This window comes from Kryptolebias marmoratus, linkage group LG16 (genome assembly GCF_001649575.2).
Source record: "Kryptolebias marmoratus isolate JLee-2015 linkage group LG16, ASM164957v2, whole genome shotgun sequence".
NCBI lineage: Eukaryota > Metazoa > Chordata > Actinopteri > Cyprinodontiformes > Rivulidae > Kryptolebias > Kryptolebias marmoratus.
The window spans coordinates 213,035-231,837 of record NC_051445.1 but is presented as its reverse complement, the minus strand read 5'-3'; the positions used below and the strand labels follow the sequence as shown (position 1 = coordinate 231,837).

At 45.9% G+C, this 18,803-nt stretch overlaps 1 protein-coding gene across 5 annotated transcripts in view; it reads left to right on the top strand.

Moving 5' to 3' along the window:
• Positions 1-18,803, top strand: part of col6a4a (collagen, type VI, alpha 4a) — a 45,312-nt gene that overhangs the window by 14,803 nt on the left and 11,706 nt on the right. For 3 of the 5 annotated variants that reach the window (XM_037980084.1, XM_037980082.1, XM_037980085.1), the window contains exons 3-26: positions 1,115-1,219; positions 2,319-2,927; positions 5,435-6,022; positions 6,204-6,773; positions 7,184-7,804; positions 7,923-8,483; positions 9,251-9,808; positions 9,959-10,537; positions 11,552-12,130; positions 12,215-12,567; positions 13,331-13,409; positions 13,491-13,636; positions 14,512-14,604; positions 15,209-15,262; positions 15,634-15,705; positions 15,780-15,806; positions 15,890-15,934; positions 16,257-16,310; positions 16,556-16,618; positions 16,991-17,056; positions 17,443-17,496; positions 17,842-17,877; positions 17,958-18,020; positions 18,210-18,272. In XM_037980084.1, the coding sequence (XP_037836012.1) occupies positions 1,144-1,219; positions 2,319-2,927; positions 5,435-6,022; positions 6,204-6,773; positions 7,184-7,804; positions 7,923-8,483; positions 9,251-9,808; positions 9,959-10,537; positions 11,552-12,130; positions 12,215-12,567; positions 13,331-13,409; positions 13,491-13,636; positions 14,512-14,604; positions 15,209-15,262; positions 15,634-15,705; positions 15,780-15,806; positions 15,890-15,934; positions 16,257-16,310; positions 16,556-16,618; positions 16,991-17,056; positions 17,443-17,496; positions 17,842-17,877; positions 17,958-18,020; positions 18,210-18,272 (6,009 nt within the window). In that variant the 5' untranslated portion in view covers positions 1,115-1,143. Of the gene's footprint in view, positions 1-1,092; positions 1,220-2,318; positions 2,928-5,434; positions 6,023-6,203; positions 6,774-7,183; positions 7,805-7,922; positions 8,484-9,250; positions 9,809-9,958; positions 10,538-11,551; positions 12,131-12,214; positions 12,568-13,330; positions 13,410-13,490; positions 13,637-14,511; positions 14,605-15,208; positions 15,263-15,633; positions 15,706-15,779; positions 15,807-15,889; positions 15,935-16,256; positions 16,311-16,555; positions 16,619-16,990; positions 17,057-17,442; positions 17,497-17,841; positions 17,878-17,957; positions 18,021-18,209; positions 18,273-18,803 lie in introns of all 5 variants that reach the window. The other 2 variants (XM_037980083.1, XM_037980086.1) reach the window with 2 other exon arrangements.

The window sequence follows — 18,803 nt, the reverse complement described above, 5'->3', positions numbered from 1 at the left end:
CCTCCAATGGCTCAGCCTCTCCTCCAGTGGTTCAGCCTCTCCTCCAGTGGCTCAGCCTCTCCTCCAGTGGCTCAGCCTATCGTCGATGGTCGATAAATTTGTCAAATCGCCCAACCTTAGAGGAAGCCTTTTGAAAATGGTTTTGAATGTGTGATGGGCCTCATGCATCCATTCTAAACAAACAAAACTCAATCTCAGAGGATTTTTAGTTTTCTTCTGTTGCTTTCATCAACCACCCATTGTTGTTGGCATTCATCTTTGTTTTTCAGAAGGTTTCGTTTAATTCTTTCTGCAGATGACAGGCTTGGGGTTTTTGTATATCTTGGGAAAACTTGAGTGAACTTGGATTGCATCCTACAAAACAGTTTATTTTCTTTGGCTGTAAATCTAGAATGTATTTCACAATAATGACAAATCTTCACATAAATGTCTGACGGGGAAAATGAAGAAGTGTAAAAGGTCAAAGGTCAGAACAGACATAGTTGTAAACTGAAACTTGACTGTTTGTTGGACTCCTAAAACTCGGTCAGTGACGTTCTTTACACACACAGAGTCTGAACGCAGTCAGAGGTTTAATGATTTCCTGTTCTGATGTTATTTGTTGACTGCTGTAATCCAGAGGTCGGCTAACTGAGCTGATGATTTATGTTTTCTGTCCCTGATCTGTGGTTACACTCTTATGTCACTCAGAGACGAGTTCAGGAACTCCTAATGTAGATAATTAACTCCCTCTAAAACTGTAAAATGTGATGAAGCAACAGACAGGAGTGGTTAAAGCTGGGACGTCTCCCACTGAGACTAACAAATTTTATATTTTAGCCTGTTTTTACCAGTATTTGTATGAACTATGAGGTACTTTTAATGAGTAAGAAGCTGTCACCATCTGTTCCAGGGACATTCGTGCATTTTCCACCAAGACATAGTAGGAAGGAGTGAAAACATTACAAAACTTCATCAAACGTCTGTTTACTGCACGGCAGGGGATCATGTAATTACCTAACCCCCCCTGCCACACGCACACGCACACACACACACACACACACACGCACGCACGCACGCACACGCACACAGTTGTGATTAATCTCCTTCCAGATCTTCTGTGTTTCTGTTGTAGGAGGAGATAAACCTGAGAGTTGTTCCAGCATGGAGGGGAGGCGGGCTCTTCTGCTTTGCCTCGTTGTAGCGGCGTGTTTCCGTGGCAACGCCGCTCAGACGACAGGTGGGTGTGATTAAGCAGCTCCGCTTCATGCATACCACAAAGGACCTCCGCATTACATCATAACCTCTGTAGAACCAGTTTGACACACAGATGTAGACTGTGGTAAGTTTTAATTTTCACTTGAATGTTTTGCAGCACTCTTACTAACCGCGGTCTTTATGGTGTGGGCGTGTCTGCAGTCACATGGGTCAAAAACTGAAAAGCTTAGAAACCATTGACCTAAATCTACAAGGAAAACTAATGATTAAAGGTTTTTTAGTCTTCTCCCAGATTCTACTCGTCTGATTAGTTCAGCTGCAGACTGCAGACAGCTGAGTGTTTGTTTACACTGAGTGCAGACCCACATTTCAGAATTATATATTAATATGTGTGGAAAACTACAGGTAAACTGCACCATCTGATACAGCTCAGGATAAACGTTTTATGTTTGGTTTTAGACTTTGCAGAGACGACCTTTAACTGTAGAGATTGTTTTTACTGGAAGAATTAAAGGGTTGACTCTGAAACACAAATAAAAAAGAGCTGAAGATCAGATTTATTTGGTTGTTTTTCAAATTTAATTTATATTTTTCTACATTTTCCTTGAACACAAATGTAAAAAGGATCATTATTAGCTTGAAGTGGTGATAATTAAGAGGTTCACTGAATATGTTCCATTAAAAAAAGCATTTCGTGTAAATGAAAGCTTTGTAGAACACCAGCTCATGAACTGAAGTTTAACAACTCATAGTGAGAAGCCGAAGGTAAAGAGAAGCTAAGACTGAAACAGTTTGCTTCTTTTCATTTCATCACGGTTTTCTGAAGAATGTGAGCACCACCTGCAAGCTTCAGTTTCTTCATGCTTTTTAATTCACCGTAGATTCCTGCTGCTGTCCAGAAACGGTCCAGATCTGGACAGCAGCAGGAATCACGCTGCTCGTTTCCCATCTGGGTCACACACGACGCAAGCCACCCACCTTCTGTTTCTATAAAGCACGCTGTCACACCTTCACCTGTAGCTGACACGCTTTCTGAGGACCAGGATCTGCTTGAGTTGTCCGGTTCCTCTCCTTATAGATATCTGTACGACCTCTCCATGACCTATGACCTTCCCTCTTAGTCTGCACCCAAGAGGCCGTAGCTGACATCGTCTTCATGGTGGACGGCTCATGGAGCATCGGCAATGAAAACTTCGAGCAGATCCGTCGGTTTCTGAACACACTGGTCAACAGCTTTGACATCGGTCCGGATCACGTACAGATTGGCCTGGTCCAGTACAGCACCCATTCACAGACAGAGTTCCAGCTCCACACCTTCCAGAACAAAGAAGACATCCTGGCAAACATCAAGTCATTACCTTACATAGGCGGAGGAACCAACACTGGGCAGGGTTTGGACTTCATGCTGAAGACTCACTTTGTGAAAGGCGCTGGGAGCCGAGCCCAGCAGAACGTGCCGCAGATCGCTGTGGTCATCACAGATGGAAAGTCTCAGGATGATGTGGAGCCCCACGCCGAGCAGCTGAGGAGAAGGGGGATTGTTTTGTACGCCATCGGAATCAAAGATGCAGATGAATTTGAGCTGAAACTGATAGCAAACAAACCTCATAGTCAGCACGTCTTTAGCGTGTCTGACTTCACTGCTCTGCAGGGAATCTCTCAGAACATTGTTCAGACGCTGTGCACAACTGTAGAGGAAGCCAAGAGACAAGTCCTACAACTGTCCCCAGGTAATACGAGTCAGATCACACAGTGTGGCATCATTGTGCAGCAGACGGTCTGATTTCATAACAGGTCTCAATGAAGTGATGGAGAGTATTCCCAGGGAGGAGAGAGGTGATCAGAGCAGGTCTGAATGGACATGTTGGTGAAGGAGACAGAGGAGGTGAGGAGGTGATGGGCAGGTTTGGTGTCCAGGAAAGGAACCAGGAAGGACAGGTGGTGGTGGATGGAAATGGCTGTAGTCAACACCTGTTTCCCAAAGAGGGAGGAGCACAGGGTGACCTATAGGAGAGGAGACAGGAGGACGCAGGTGGACTCCATCCTGTGTAGAAGAGGTAACCTGAGAGAGATTACAGACTGGAAGGTTGTGGACAGACAGCATCAGATGATGGTGTGGAGGATGACTGCTGTGGTGATGAAGAGGAAAAGAGTAAAGGCAGAGAAGAGGAGCAAAAGCTGGAAGATGAGGAAGGAGGAATGTTGTTAGGAGTTCAGAGAGGAGCTGTTAAAGAGCTTCCAGGTGACTGGGCTGCTACAGCTACAGGGATCAGAGAGACAGGTAGGAAGGGACTTGGTGTCCATCTGGACAGAGACAAGATGATCAGGAGACCTGCTGGTGGACTAGAGAGGTGCAGGAAGGTATCCAGAGGAAGAGGTTAGCCAGGAAGACATGGGACTGAAGAGAGGAGACAGGAATATGAGGTCATCAGAGACTGGGAGATAAAGTTAGAGAGACCAGACTGAGATGGTTTGGACATGTCCAGAGGAGGGACATGTCCTTGTTTCCTCTCTGCCCTCCTCTTCCTTCTCTCAGATCGGACCTGCAGCTTTAAGCGTAAACAGAAACTTGAACCCAAATATCCCTAATTAATCCTTTAAGCAGGTTATTACAGAACCTGAGAGCTCAGACCAGCACACACCAAACTGACAGTTTGATTCTCAGATACGTACATTTCAGTTGGTTTGAAGCCATTTTTTAGAAACTATCTGGTCACAATTTGAGTGTTGAACTGGTCCAGGTTCAAACAGAGACGATGAAGGAATGTTCAGCAGGTGGCTGGTAGACGAGTCCGAATCACATGGTTATTATTTTCTCACCTATCAACAATATAAACTGTGAGACAAACATTAAGAACTTGAAGCAACAAAAACCATTTAGAAACGTAACATTCAGCCATCATGTGTGCAGTGAGGTCGTTAATACGGTTCATCACCAGGATGGACAGTAACGTACTGTGCATTGTATCCAGCTACGTGATTTTAGCATTGTGTTGGCACACACAGGTTGTGTAGATTCTCTCAGACAAAGCCCAGGGTGAGTCCATCGTATCACACTATGAATCGAGTTCTGAGGTTTAAGCTCAGACTGCGAGTCTCAGAAACTCTGCTCCTCACATCAAACCTCCAAGTCCAGGCGGGGCTCGTTGTCAGACCATCAAACCCTCAGAATGCGTCACAGCAGGAGCAACCTCGTTAGACCAGAGCAACCTCGTTAGACCAGAGCAACCTCATTAAACCAGAGCAACCTCGTTAGACCAGAGCAACCTCGTTAGACCAGAGCAACCTCATTAGACCAGAGCAACCTCATTAAACCAGAGCAACCTCGTTAGACCAGAGCAACCTCGTTAGACCAGAACAACCTTGTTAGACCAGAACAACCTCGTTAGACCAGAGCAACCTCGTAAACCTTTAGTTTAGGGTGCATTGTTTTTTTTAATTTCCTTTAGCTGTTCGGATTAGTCAGAACTCAAAAACAGTGTTTGAACAATTATTATTAATTTATTTAAAAAACAATTAAAAACTTAAAAATAAAACTTTTAACATTTAGAAGCAAGTGCCATTATTAGGAACATCAGGTATAAGTTGTACAGAAAAAAATATTATGGTGCAGGAAGGCCAACGTCCCCATATGAGGACACACGTCTCAGGAGGACAGAGTTTGATTTGTGAAGTGGGACGACCACATGGACAGGGCAAGCAAGGAAACGAGAAGTGACCCAGGTAACCGGAGGGCACACCCACACAGGAGAGAGCGAGATGGGAGGACAGGAACCTTGTTGCTACTTATCCAGGTCTTTTGTTGTCAGAACCAATCTGAGGACATCAGGAAACCATAGAGTCGGTAGAACCGGTTTTTTGTTGTCTTTTGTAATAATGGTTTGTCTTCCTGATGATTTGTACAATCTGTTGTTGAGTATAAGACAACTATTTTGATGATTTTAGAGGAAAAAGTCCCACTTTTAACATAAATTACACAACATTATGATAAACAAAGTAAGGTTTCTGTCCAACATGAGGGATAAACATGAAACTCATGACTCTGATGTCAGCTGACCAGGATCTTCTGGTTCCATAAATCCTGAGCTCCACTTACACTACATGAACTCTGGGTCTGGGTCCAGTTTTTAGAAATGAACATTATGAGTTGTTGTTGATGTGGGTGACATTTCATCGATTATTACAGGTTTGTTTCTGTCATGGTAATTTTTACTGACTTAATCTTCCTCCTTTGCAGAATGTGCCAAAGCCACCGAGGCCGACATCGTTTTCCTGGTCGATGGCTCATCCAGCATCGGCATCACTAACTTTCAGGAAGTTAGGCAGTTTCTGCGAAATGTCACCTTAAGCCTTGACATCGGTCCAAACAAAGTCCGGGTTGGCTTGGCTCAGTACAGTGATGAACCCCACCAAGAGTTCCTGCTGAAGGACCATTTGGACACCCAGTCTCTGTTGGCTGCAATTGACAAGTTTCCCTACCGGACAGGAGGCACAGAAACAGGCAAAGCTATAGAGTTCCTGCGCACGCAGTATTTCACAGAGGCGGCGGGGAGTCGGGCCAATCAGCGAGTGCCACAGATTGCCGTGATCATCACAGACGGGGACTCCGCAGATAAAGTCGAGGTGCCGGCCCAGCAACTGCGACATCAGGGGGTCATCGTCTTTGCCATCGGGGTGGGACAGGCCATCATGCAGGAGCTAGAGTCAATCGCCAACCGGCCTCCAGAGCGCTTCCTGTTCACCATTGACAACTACCAGGCCCTGCAGAGGCTGACGGAGGGTCTGCTGAAGGTAGTCTGCATCTCTGTGGAGGACCAGAAACAAGGTGAGATAAAGAAGTGTAGGGCACGACCAAACCTTGAAGTTTCAGCAAACCTTCGTATTCCTCATGAAAAGATCCATGCAGCATGCAATAATAGCTGCTGTTGGACTGTTAGTAGGTTCAGAGTTTTAACATTTTTAATTATTTTCTGCCGCACTGATTGTTTTTTTGTTTTTCCTTTTAGCTTTGGCAGAAAGGTTTGCAGACATTTTCTTCCTTGTGGATGGTGGTCTTTCACAAGCTCAGTTCCAGGGGGTCAGAACCGTCCTCACCCGGCTGGCCAATCAGCTCAACATTGGCGCTTCTGCGTACCGACTCGGTTTGGCCCAGTACAGTCAGCAGGTGCGGGTGGAGTTTCTGCTCAATAAGCACCAAACTAAGGAGCAGACCCAGGCTGCTGTCAAAGCTTTCCGGACTCTTCGACTTTCACCCTCCGATCCACGGAACCTGGGCGCTGCCTTGGAGTACGCCAGCACTAACTTCTTCACCCAGGAGGCCGGAGGCCGAGCAGCCCAAGGTTACCGACAGTTCCTGGTTGTTCTGAGTGGAAAAGACTCTGATGATCCTGTGTTTAAACAAGCCCGTCTGATGAAGTCAGTAGGAGTAACAGTGGTGGGCATGAGTCTCGGTGCGTCGCTGACTGAACTACAGGTGATAGCCACCGCGCCGCACTTTTACCAGTTCAACAGCACCGCAACGCTTCTGCTCAAGAATATCTTTGAAACTGAGGAACCAGAGATCTATCTAACCGGAGGTAAAAAAAAAACTTAAATTCATGTCATTTTAAAGTCTTTTTTAAAAAGACCATACTGCACCGGCGTAAACGTCAAGTATAAACGCCTCCACCGCCCGCTCAGGTCTGCGTGCCGTGGGCGGAGCCCTGAGCCATAATGCTGCAAGCGGTGCAGCTTTGTATTTCACCAAAGTCATACTAACACATCACAACTTCTTATATATATTTAGTGCTCTAGATTATAAGGTGCACTGTCATTTTTTGAGAAAATTGAAGGCTTTTAAGTGAGCCTTATAGTCCGGAAAATACGGTGGGATGTTCAAAATAATAATTCAGGAGACTAATAGTTGTGCTGTATTTGGTCTTCACGTGTTAAAAAAGTCTGAAGGGTAAAAAATGGATTTGTTCTCACTTTTTTCGTCTGTTTGCAGACTGCAGAGCTGCCAAACTGGCTGACATTGTGTTCATCGTTGATGAGTCTGGAAGCATTGGAGTCCCCAACTTCCAGCTGGTCCGGACCTTCCTGCACTCGATCATCAACGGCCTGGATGTCGGTTTATCCAGGGTCCGAGTGGGTATTGTCCAGTACAACACAGAACCAACGACACAGGTCTACCTGAACACCTTCATCAACAAAACCGACCTGCTGAACTTCGTCAAAATCCTTCCTTACCAAGGAGGAGGCACAAACACCGGAGCAGCCCTGAATTTTACCCGCGAGTACGTCTTCATCAAGGACAAAGGAAGCAGGAAGGATAAGGGTGTCCAGCAGGTGGCGGTGGTGATCACAGACGGAAAGTCTCAGGACAGCGTGAGCAAAGCAGCAGCTGACCTTCGTCGTACAGGCGTCACCGTTTACTCGGTGGGAGTTCAAAATGCCAGCGAGTCAGAGCTGCAGCAGATAGCCTCTCATCCTCCACAAAAACATATGTTCCAGGTGGGCAGCTTCACAGAACTGAAAGCTCTGCAGCAGAGCCTGCAGAAAACTCTCTGCTACGACCTCATACATCAAACGTTCTCCATTGCTACAAGAAAAACTGGCATCAAAGAAGGTCAGATCTAGTGTTTAATAAAATAAGCACATCAAAAAATACATTTTTAGTGTTTGTCACCAATCAAGGACGCAGTAACGTTATGAGAACAAATCTCACGTTTGTGTTTTCTTTGCAGGTTGCGTACAAACAAACGAAGCAGACATCTTCTTCCTCATTGACCACTCAGGAAGCATCCACCCATCAGATTTCCAGGACATGAAGAAGTTCATTCTTGAGTTTATCGACACCTTGCGTATTGGACCACAACACATCCGCTTGGGGATTGTAAAATATGCAGATTCACCCAACCTGGAGTTCGATCTGACGGACTACAAAGATTCTCAGACTCTGGCGAAAGCTGTGGAGGCAATCAAACAGTTAGGAGGAGGGACAATGACTGGAAAAGCTCTGAGTGAAATGAGTCCTCTGTTCAAAAAAGCTGTGGAAACTCGGGGCCACAAAGTTCCAGAGTATCTGGTGGTCATCACTGATGGGGAGTCCTCCGACGAGGTCAAGGCTCCTGCAGAGTCTCTACGGAAACAGGGTGTCACCGTCTACGCCATCGGTGTGGAGAATGCTGTTATAAAGGAGCTGGAGGAAATCTCTGGTGACCCCAAGAGGACTTTCTTTGTCAACAACTTTGATGCCCTAAACCCGATCAAGGACGACATAATCTCAGACATCTGTACGACAGATGGTAAGTTAGCAAAGTGTTGAATATCTGAGATGTCTTAGGGTTTTGTTTTTGTTTCATGCAGATGTTTTAAAAGGCAGCTGAAAATAGATATGCTAATAGAAAGTCCCAAAACCCTGAAAAGATCTTAGCTGGACATTAGAGCGGTCTTGACAGGTCTTGATTGATACCCTACCTCAAGGTGTCAAACTCCAGGCCTCGAGGGCCGCTGTCCTGGGAGTTTTAGGTGTTTCTGCTCCAACACACCTGATTCAGACGGTTTAATTACCTCCTCACCAAATCATCAGCTTCTCCAGGAGCTCGGCAACAAGTCAGCCATTTAAAGCAGATGTTTTAAAGCAAGAACATCTAAAACATGCAGGAGAGCGACCCCCGAGGATCGGAGTCTGACACCCCTGCCCTTCCTTGTTGTCCATCATGAAATCTTCATGACAAAATCAGAGCTAGTGGCCAAAGCAGATTTCTAAGAGAACAATGTTTTTGAAGGAATTGAAGAGAGCTCAAGAGTTGAATTTAAAATGAAGTTAAATGTTTTGAAAAGTGTAAAAGTTACAAAAGCTAAAAGTCACAGCACCCATCTCCCGAATTAGCTAAAATAGCACAAAGTCTTCAGAAGTAGTTAGACTGCAAAAATCAAACAGAAAAATAAAAACAGTAGTGCTGAGTCAGCGGTCGTTTCAGGATGCTCCTGGTGTGTTTCGTACTGTTCTCCCCTCTAACACGCAGACAAACCAACCAATGCTAACATGTTTGTTCTAATCTGTCTGCAGTTTGCAAAGACCTACCAGGCGACCTCATGTTCTTGATTGACAGCTCTGGGAGCATTTATGCAAAGGACTACGACAAAATGAAAGAGTTCATGAAGTCTGTCGTCAGAAAGTCCTTCATCGGGAAGAACGATGTCCACATTGGTGTCATGCAGTTCAGCACAGAGCAGAAGGTTGAGTTCCCCCTCAGCCGCTACTTCACCAAAGATGAAATGTTGGCAGGCATCAACGGCATGCAGCAGATGGGCGGAGGAACGCTGACGGGCCAAGCAATCGCAGAAGTGTCTCAGTACTTTGACCCAGCCAGAGGAGGACGTCCAGATCTACGACAGAGGCTTATAGTGATTACTGACGGCGAGGCTCAAGACGAAGTCAAAGGTCCCGCCGAGGACCTGAGGGCCAAGGGGGTTGTGGTCTACGCCATTGGAGTGGTAGATGCTAACACCACCCAGCTGCTGGAGATCAGTGGATCACCTGACAGGATGTACGCTGAGAGGGACTTTGACGCTTTGAAGGACCTGGAGAGACAGGTGTCCTTGGAACTCTGTGATCCAAAGAGAGGTGAGGAATAAATGGAAATATTTGTTGGTAGGTTTTATGTGTGATTCTTGGTTTGTGCTGCAGGCTCAGGGTGGAGAAGGATTCATTAAAGATTCCGATTTAAATGCACCTTTTTTCTTCTGACCAGATTTTCATTTTACTTCCATCCAGACTGTAAGAAGACAGAACAAGCAGACATCATCTTCCTGGTGGACGGTTCCCGCAGCATATCCGAGACCCAGTTCAAGAGCATGCAGAAGTTCATGCAGGCCATAGTGAACCAAACCACCGTTGGCAAAGACCTGACCCGCTTCGGAGTCATTCTCTTCTCCGACGACACCGAGTCTGTCTTCACTCTGAACAGATACAGCAGCAGACAGGAGGTTCTGAAAGCTATATCAGCCCTAAAGCCCCAGCTTGAAAATACCTACACTGGAAAGGCTCTGAAGTACTGTCTCCAGTTCTTTAACGCTGAGCATGGAGGTCGGGCAGAGCTTAAAGTGCCCCAGATCCTCATGGTGATCACAGACGGAGAGGCCACCGACCCTCACAGTCTGGAGGAGCCGTCGGTGGCGCTGAGGACCAAAGGAATCAACGTCTTCGGTATCGGAGTGGCAGGAGCCAATGAGACAGAGCTGGACATCATGACTGGTCATGACAAATCCAAGGTTTTCTTCGTAGACGACTTCAAGGCTTTGGAAACTCTCTACAAGAACATCACTCAGGAACTCTGCAACTACACCAAGCCAGGTAAGAAGGTCCCCTGAGGGACAGCCTGAGCCTTTAGTCATCAAGTCCATAGTTCTGTCACATTGAACCTGATGTCTTTACTAGCTTGTTTTTGCATGTTTTTAAAACTCAGAACAAAAAGCTGAACATTCCTTGCAGTAATGCATATCGCCCGCCGCCTTTCATGCCAGAGGATTAAACAGACATCTTATGATGAGAAAAGATGGATGAATGTTGAACTTGATGTGCGACCTCCCCTGTGTGAGTTGTAACGAGACGGGATCCTGGGTCCACAGGTCCAGGCCTCTCCTGTCCGAGTTCTCCTGAGTGTCTTCAGACCTTAGAACGGTTCTCGACCATACCTGAGCTGCTAGCCTCTCATTGAAGCTGTGTGACCTTTGACCTCAGGGGGACATATTCATTTTCACACGGGGGCAGAAGGCCTGATTAAGAGCGTGCACGGAGTCGTGCACGGAGCCGTGCACGGAGCCGACTATAACTGGGCCTCAATGCTGCAAGCGCTGCAGCTTTGGAGTTTACCAAAGTCGTACTAAAACATCACGACTTCTTAAAGTTCTCCGGATCTTTTTCCTAAAAGGGTTGACGTGCTGCAACAAACGGTTTAAAGCCACGGAGACATTTTCAGTGATCATTTCAGCAGATAAAGTCAGGACACAGTGTTTTTGACTTACAAAGGCAGTTTTTAAAATCTCAAGATGTTGTAGTCTTTAACATGAGAGCTCATTACACCCCTAGTAGCCAATGACTCTCAGCTACTACCACACCAAATTTGAGCTCAATATCTGTTAAATTGATTGAGTTGTAGCCAGTTTCGTTTGCTAAGATTTATGAGCTGTGGCGGCCATCTTAAATGGGATAGACTTCAAAAGTTCATCTGTTGTAGATGTGCAGACAATGACTACATTCTGACAGTTTCAGTGGTTCATGAGATATTTTGCTAACAGACACTTACAGGTAACGATTGCTGCCCTTTCTTGGCGGCGGGGGATGATGTTTGTCTTGTTGTCTCCTCAGTCTGTGAAAAGCAGCAGGCCGACCTGGTTTTCCTCATCGATCAGTCCGGCAGCATCGACCAGGGCGACTACGCCATCATGAAGAACTTCACCACTGAGCTGGTGAGAAGCTTTAAGGTCAGCAAGGACTTGGTGCGCGTTGGACTCGCCCAGTTCAGCAACATCTTTCAGGATGAGTTTTACCTGAACAAGTTCGACACGGAGAAGGAGGTGTCCGACCACATCCAGAGCATGAGGCAGCTGGGAGGAGGGACCAGGATTGGAGTCGCCTTGGACTCCATCAAGGAATATTTTGAGGCTTCGCGCGGCAGCCGCACATCTGCAGGAATCTCCCAGAATCTGGTTCTGATCACTGACGGAGACTCTGAAGATGATGTGGAAGATCAGGCTTTTTATCTTCGATCTCTGGGGATCGAGATATTTGCCATCGGCATCGGAGACGTCCACGACTTGGAGCTGCTGCAGATCACCGGCGATCCGAGGAGGCTGTTCACCGTGAAGAACTTCAACAGCCTGGAGGCCATCAAACAGAGGGTGGTCGACACCATCTGCAAGTCCAAACCTGTCCAGGATCCATCTGGTGAGTGAAGAGTTTAAACTTAAGACTCAGCTTTTCTCTGGAATTTTCCAACCAAAACTCAACACAGACTCTGTTTCCCTGCAGACTGCAGCATCGACATCGCCTTCGGGTTTGATATCTCCCGAAGACGAGCCTCTTCCGGGGAGGTGCTCACCAGCGGTCAGAACAAGCTGCAGGTCTTCCTCCCTGAGATCGCCCAGTACCTGTCTTCAGTACCGAAACTGTGCTGCACCAACACACCTGTCAAGACCAAGCTGGCCTACCTTGTGGTGAGCCGCGACGGGCGCGTCCTGTACGACCCGGACTTCGATGGCTACAGCGAGGACGTGCTGAAGAAGGTCATGACCCTGAATTTACAGGAGTCCACGTACTTCAACTCAGCAATGCTGAAATCCTTCCAGGAGATGTTCAAGTCCAAGTCCACAGCGGGTGTGAAGGTGAGTCTGTCCCATCAGCCTCTTCTCGGGTCACGTTCTGAGATTTTAGCTCTGACATGCAGGAAAAAAAGCAAAGTGAAGATGTTTTATCCCCACAGTCCAACTCCTTCACTTCTTCTAAACAGAAGAACTTCGTCTGGAAGCTGAAGAATCGTCCAGTAATGTTCTGTCAAGTGTTTTACTAACTAACCTTTGTCTCATTCTCACATCCAGCTGTGCCTGTTTTCTTGAAGTTCGTCTTTTGTTGCCTTCCAATCTTTCAAACCCAACAGGAAAATCCCTGTTTTTGTGGTTTCACTCTTCTTTAATCGCTCACTTTTCTTCTCATGTTTGAAGAGCTTCTCCTGGTTCAGGTAGAAGATTTCCCCTCAGCATTTCCAGCATCTGTTTCCTTTCCCTGATGACAGTTTATCATTTTGGATCATTTTCAGTTATTCTGATTACTGATAATCTTTGAACATTTTGGGTCTCTTGTTGCTGTTTTTAAAACCAAACATTCGTGTCTCCAGTGTTTAATCAAATCAGAGTGAAATTATCAGCATGTGAACAAACCGTCTCAAAGGAACCATCTGCAGCGTTTCCTGTGTTGGTCTTCCTGAACCTTTTCTTCCATCTGATCGTTGAAGTTCGGACTGAGATGATCTCAGAAGAGGCTGATTTCTTTTTCTTTTTTGTTCAGTTTTTGATGACGGTTGTTTCTTCTCATTTAAAGACCCTGAAGCTGTTTTTGCCTTGATAACATGTGACCAACGTCCTCCTCCAGATTGCGGTGATTTTCTCTGACGGACTCGATGAAGATGTGATAACTCTGGAGGATGAATCTGAGGGTCTGCGACAGTCCGGTAAACCCAGGACCCGTCAGAGAATCACCCCAGTGTGGTAATAATCCGTACCCTGTGAATAAATGTGTGGTTTTTGTGCAGGAGTCAGCGCTCTGCTTGTCGTGGCTCTGGAAGGAGTCAGAGACGCCGCTCAGCTGCAGATGGTCGAGTTCGGCCGAGGGTTCGGATACAAACTTCCTCTGAGCATCGGCATGTCGAGCGTCGGCAGCACCATCCTCAAACAGATTGTAAGTCCTCGATGTTTCCGACTGCTGCACAACAAACAGCAACTAAAGTTTATTTCTATAACTTTACAGCCCATTAAAACCAGCCAGAGGGCATCATAAAAACTAAAAACGTCAGAATAAAGAAAGCTCTCAGCTGAAAACAGTCAGGGGAAAGCAGCCAACCATCAGTCCTCACCTGGATCACCTGTCCAGGTGTGTAACCTGCTCTCTCCTTCTGGATCCAATCTTTAAAGACAGAAGATGAAAGAAGCTCAGTTTGACTCGGTTCTGATGGTTCTGGATCAGACAGAGTCTTAAAGATTCACATGGACAGCAGGTATCAGCTGACTGTCCACCTCTAGATTTCTGCAAACAGCTGGCCTTGGAGACTAAAACCTGCCTCCTCTGGAGTCGGAGACAACGCAGGGGACATGTGGACAAAGACGTCCTGCTACAACACTTATTGTACATGAAAGACAGGAGCTGCAGATTTGTGACAAATGTCTTCATGTTGCTGTTTTCCAACATCCTGACAGCAGCGAGCGCGTTTATCAGCTGCCGAGCTTCATTTAAACCATTCTGAGGAGAATCCGCCGAGCGTCCCCAGCCTCCTGCTGCGACAAGCTAACCCGCAGATAATACTTTAATTATTAGCTTCTGTGAATTACAGAGTGAGGCTGAGAGCTGAAGGACAGAATCAGCTAAAGAGAAGTTGAAAGCTGAAACAAAAGGAGCAGCAGCTAAAAGCTAAAATGAAGCAGGTTTTCAGAGATTCAAAGAGAAATCCAGATACATTTAATAAAAAAAGTATAAAACTGACAAAAACCCAGATGTTGTGACGGAGCTGAAGGTAAATCTGTTAAAGTCTTTGAACCTGTGTCGTTTCCTCTCTGCAGGATGGCGTGTCGGACAGAGAGTGCTGCAACGTCATGTGTAAATGTTCGGGACACGAAGGCGTCCGAGGCTTCCGGGGCCTCCCGGGGTCAAAGGTCACTGGATCGCACACATGTTTAAACTTTAGGCATAAAAACACAGAAAATGTCTGATGGAAGCAGAAACTTAACAGCAGCTGAGATTTCAGGACACATTCCAGGGTCAAAGGTCAACATATAGACTTACACAAAGAGAGAAATATTTTCCCCTGAAGCCTGAGAGGATTGAAAGTATTCTTATTTTATCCCTGATGAATCAAATGTTTCATTATAAAGATAATCCTGAAGGCTGAGAGGAAGTTCGACTCTTTATTTCTCCTAAAAACATTTTTGATTTAATTCAAATTGAACTATGTGACAAGCTCAGAGAGGAAACAGGAAAACAAGAAAATGACTTCACATGGAGGTATTTATCCAGAGTTTGTCAAATATAAATTCATAAACACTTTGAGTAATTCCAGATTGTTGCATTTTTCACAGAATCGCTTGTTTTTATCTGAAGACTGAGGAAAAATCAATCAGATTCAAATGAATATCAGCTTCAGCAAATGAGAAATAAAGGATTTGTATTGTAGTATTGTAATTTTAATAACTTCCTTATTAAAGTGGTACAGGTCAGCGGCTGGTGTGAGTCTTTGTCTTTGTGTGTTTGTGTGCACAGGGCCGGGCGGGACAGAAGGGTTACCCCGGGTTCCCAGGAGAGGAAGGCAGCGCTGTAAGAATGTCTTCAGCTTTTATTTTAGATTATAATCACTCCCGAGTCGTTACTGGGAGAATAATCTGCTTCTTTCAGTTTAATCAGAGTTTCTGATTCTGGTTCTTTAAGACCTGAACCCTGAAAGACCTGATTGATCCAGAACCAGAACCAGAAACTACAGGACAGCTGCTCAGGTTTACTGTAAACACAAGCAAAAAGGTGGAAATATGTCAGAATTCTTCCTGACGTTAAATTTATGAAGCATTTTCTCCTGGAGTTCAGTAAAATCTTCATCAGATCTAAACTGAACAGTCTGGAGATTCACCGAGCAGCGGTCCGCTCGAGTCTTTTAGAGGAGCTGAAGGTCGAACTTGTTCCGGTCTCTGCAGGGAGACAGGGGCCGTCCTGGACCCGCCGGACCTCCAGGTGTCCAAGGCTGTTCTGGACTCAGAGGACTGAAGGTACGCATTAAAGTGTGCTGAAAGCTGACAGGACGGTGCGCCGCGGCTCTAACTGCAGCTGCTTGTGTCTGCAGGGGAACCGAGGCCTGCGGGGGAACAGGGTGAGTCCTGACGGCAGCTGCTTCAGCTCAGGAATGTCTGCAGCACATAAAGTCTCATTAGAAGCTGTGTTTTCATGATGCAGGGAGAAGATGGAGAGGACGGACTGGATGGAGTCGATGGAGAACAGGTACCACCATCACACCTCTTCATCTGCACGCTGCACACCATCATCATCAGGTCAGGAGGTGAAGTCAGGGCGATCGAGTCAGTTTCCAGCAACAAAATTCCCCCAAACTAGAAAGTTTTCCATGAATTCATGAGATTTCATAACGTCTTCATCTGAAGAGCAAAGAAAAACAACAGAAGAGATTCTGTCTGAGCAGAAACCGGGTTCTGACCTGTATCAGGAGAACAAACAGGATCAGATGGAGGAAATGAGTGGGTGCGTTCAGGAAGCCAGCTGATTGGAGGGGCGTTTCTGGCTCATGTTTGTGTTTCTGTGTTTTCAGGGAGCGACGGGTCCAGATGGAGCTCGAGGAGAACCAGGAAGCCCGGGAAACCCAGTAAGTCAACACAGAACTCTGTCCTGATTAATGCCTGATTCTCTCATCAGATTCTCAACATTCTGCAGAGATAAATGATGAACGTCGTTTCAGATCCATCTGGGCTTTTTCTTGCTGTCAGGACTTTTTTCTTTTACGTTAATCTTCTGAATATTTTCATAAAGATTTCAGCTTTAATCACCTTCACCTGTTCTCTAACCTCTGACCTCCAGCTGCTTGATTGACAGCTTACCTGTCGTTCTCAGGGTATCCCAGGAATCAGAGGGGAGGCGGGTCTGAGAGGACAGCGAGGCCTGAGAGGAGATCCGGTAAGTCCAGATAAAACTGAGCTCAGCGTTCCACGTTGTGTGACCTTTGACCCCCTCTTTAGGCCTGAAACCACAGATTAAACTGTCCAATCAGAGCGCAGACAGTTTGGGGTTTAAAAAATTTAACCCTTTTATTTCTTTTTTTACAGTTTTAACTCCCATCACCTGCTTCACAAGACTTTATTGGTTTTATTGTGTAAAAAGCTTCTTTAGCTCCACCCACCGTTCCTTTAACTAGCCCCACAGCATGATGCTGCCACCACCGTGCTTCCCTGAGCGAGGGTTTCTTGGTGAAACTGTGTGGATTTCCATTCAATGAAAGTAAAGTAGAAGGTAAACGGGGACTGAGCTGCTCTGGCTGTTCTGTTCCAGGGAGAACCCGGGTCCGATGACACCAGCCCAGGACCCCGAGGAGAACAAGGAAACCCAGGTTTACCGGTGAGAGTTTTAATGAGTTCTGAAGCAGCCAATCAGAAGCTCTGAGGTCCAGATTACAGCAGGAAGCCATTAGAGGTTTTTTACCTTTTATGTAATCAGGTGAGTTTCAAATAAAGAGACTGAGAAGATTTTATTTATTTAAAAACTTCAGAATGAACTGAAGAATCTGGGTTGGTTAGAAATAAAATTAGTTTTATTCTGTACAACATTTCCCACAATCCTCTCTGTTTTCTGCTGTCTGTCCCTCTCACCATCCCTTACATTTTCTATTTGCTCTTAATGTTCAGGTTTATAAGTTAAAGTTTTCTGCAGGAGATGTATTTTATAACTTGCTCCGGCTCGTCAGGCTGCAGAACGCTTTCATCTGAAACGGGTTTGATTGACAGGGGCCACCAGGACAGGACGGGCTTCCAGGACGGAGCGGCATCGATGGAAACCCGGTGAGGCTCGGAGGATCATCATGCAGCAGCTTTTGTTTCACTTATTTTCTGTTCAGGGAGGTTTAACCTCTTCCTAAAAGATTCAAATGGTTTGGATTGGGAGGAAACACCCAGCAGCTGTCAGGTTTTTAATTAATTTAAGTGATTTTTGGCTCGTCTTTAATTCCGTATCAGACTAAGTTTAAACGGTCTGTTAGGAACCAGAGCATCATGTGGACGTGATTCTCCGGCTCCGTTTCAAATGTCTCACATGGAGGCTCTGAGACAGAAAACATGGTTCAGTGAAACCAGTTGGATCCGTTTGTTTCTCATCTTCTCCAAACATCGTGTGTTTCTGCTGCTCAGGGTCCAGACGGAAGACGAGGTCCTCCCGGAGAGAAGGTCAGGAACCAAACCAGCACTCAGAGATGATGTCAGCAGAACCAGGAACGCTGTTTGATTAACTGTTTATGGTTCTGCAGGGCCCGAACGGAACGCCCGGTTCTGCAGGACTGCCAGGCCTCCCAGGAGCTTCAGGTCCTCAGGTGAGTTCTTCAGGACCGGAGGACTCGCAGCCAGCTCCAGGTCTCATGTCTGGAGATTATTCTGTATAAAATGGAGAAGTTTTATCTTTTGATGAAGGATGTTTTTAAACCTGTCAGCAGGTTGTGAGGTTCAGAGGACGAGCAGAGACATAAGAACTGTCCTCTAAAACTGTCCACTTGTCTCTGCAGGGTTCCAGAGGGGGCAGAGGTCAACAAGGACCACCAGGAATGCCGGGCCTTCCTGGACCTCAGGTCAGCTCCTTTTGCTTTCATTAAAGGTTTAAAGCATCAAAATGACCTGATCAGAGGTTTGGTTGTTTTTATTTCTTCAGGAAAAGTGTCCTGATGAAAACCATGAACAAACTTCACAACATTAATCTGTGAATTAAATCAAAGATTCAGAGTAACAGACTGAATTTACCGTCCCTGTTGTTGCTGAGTTCAGCTGCAGGTTTTAATCAGAACTGTTAAAATCTAAACTACTTTCTTCCCTGAGGAACACCATCACAGCTTTACGAGTGTCAGGGTTTTTATTTATAAAAACTCGCTAAAAAAAGAATCACACCGGAGAGTAATATTTGTCTTTATGAAGGTCTTTGCAAAGAGGAGAAGTTCCACCACAGCTGCTAACAGTGTGCTGTCCAGGAAGTTCTGCCCCTCCACTTGGGCTTTCTCTTTATTTAAAGGAAGAAGAAATAAGAAGAAAAAGGGGTTGATCTGAGCAAGCCAAGGCCATGCTCTGATCATAGCAAAAACACATAACGCATCATTGTTTGAGAGAGC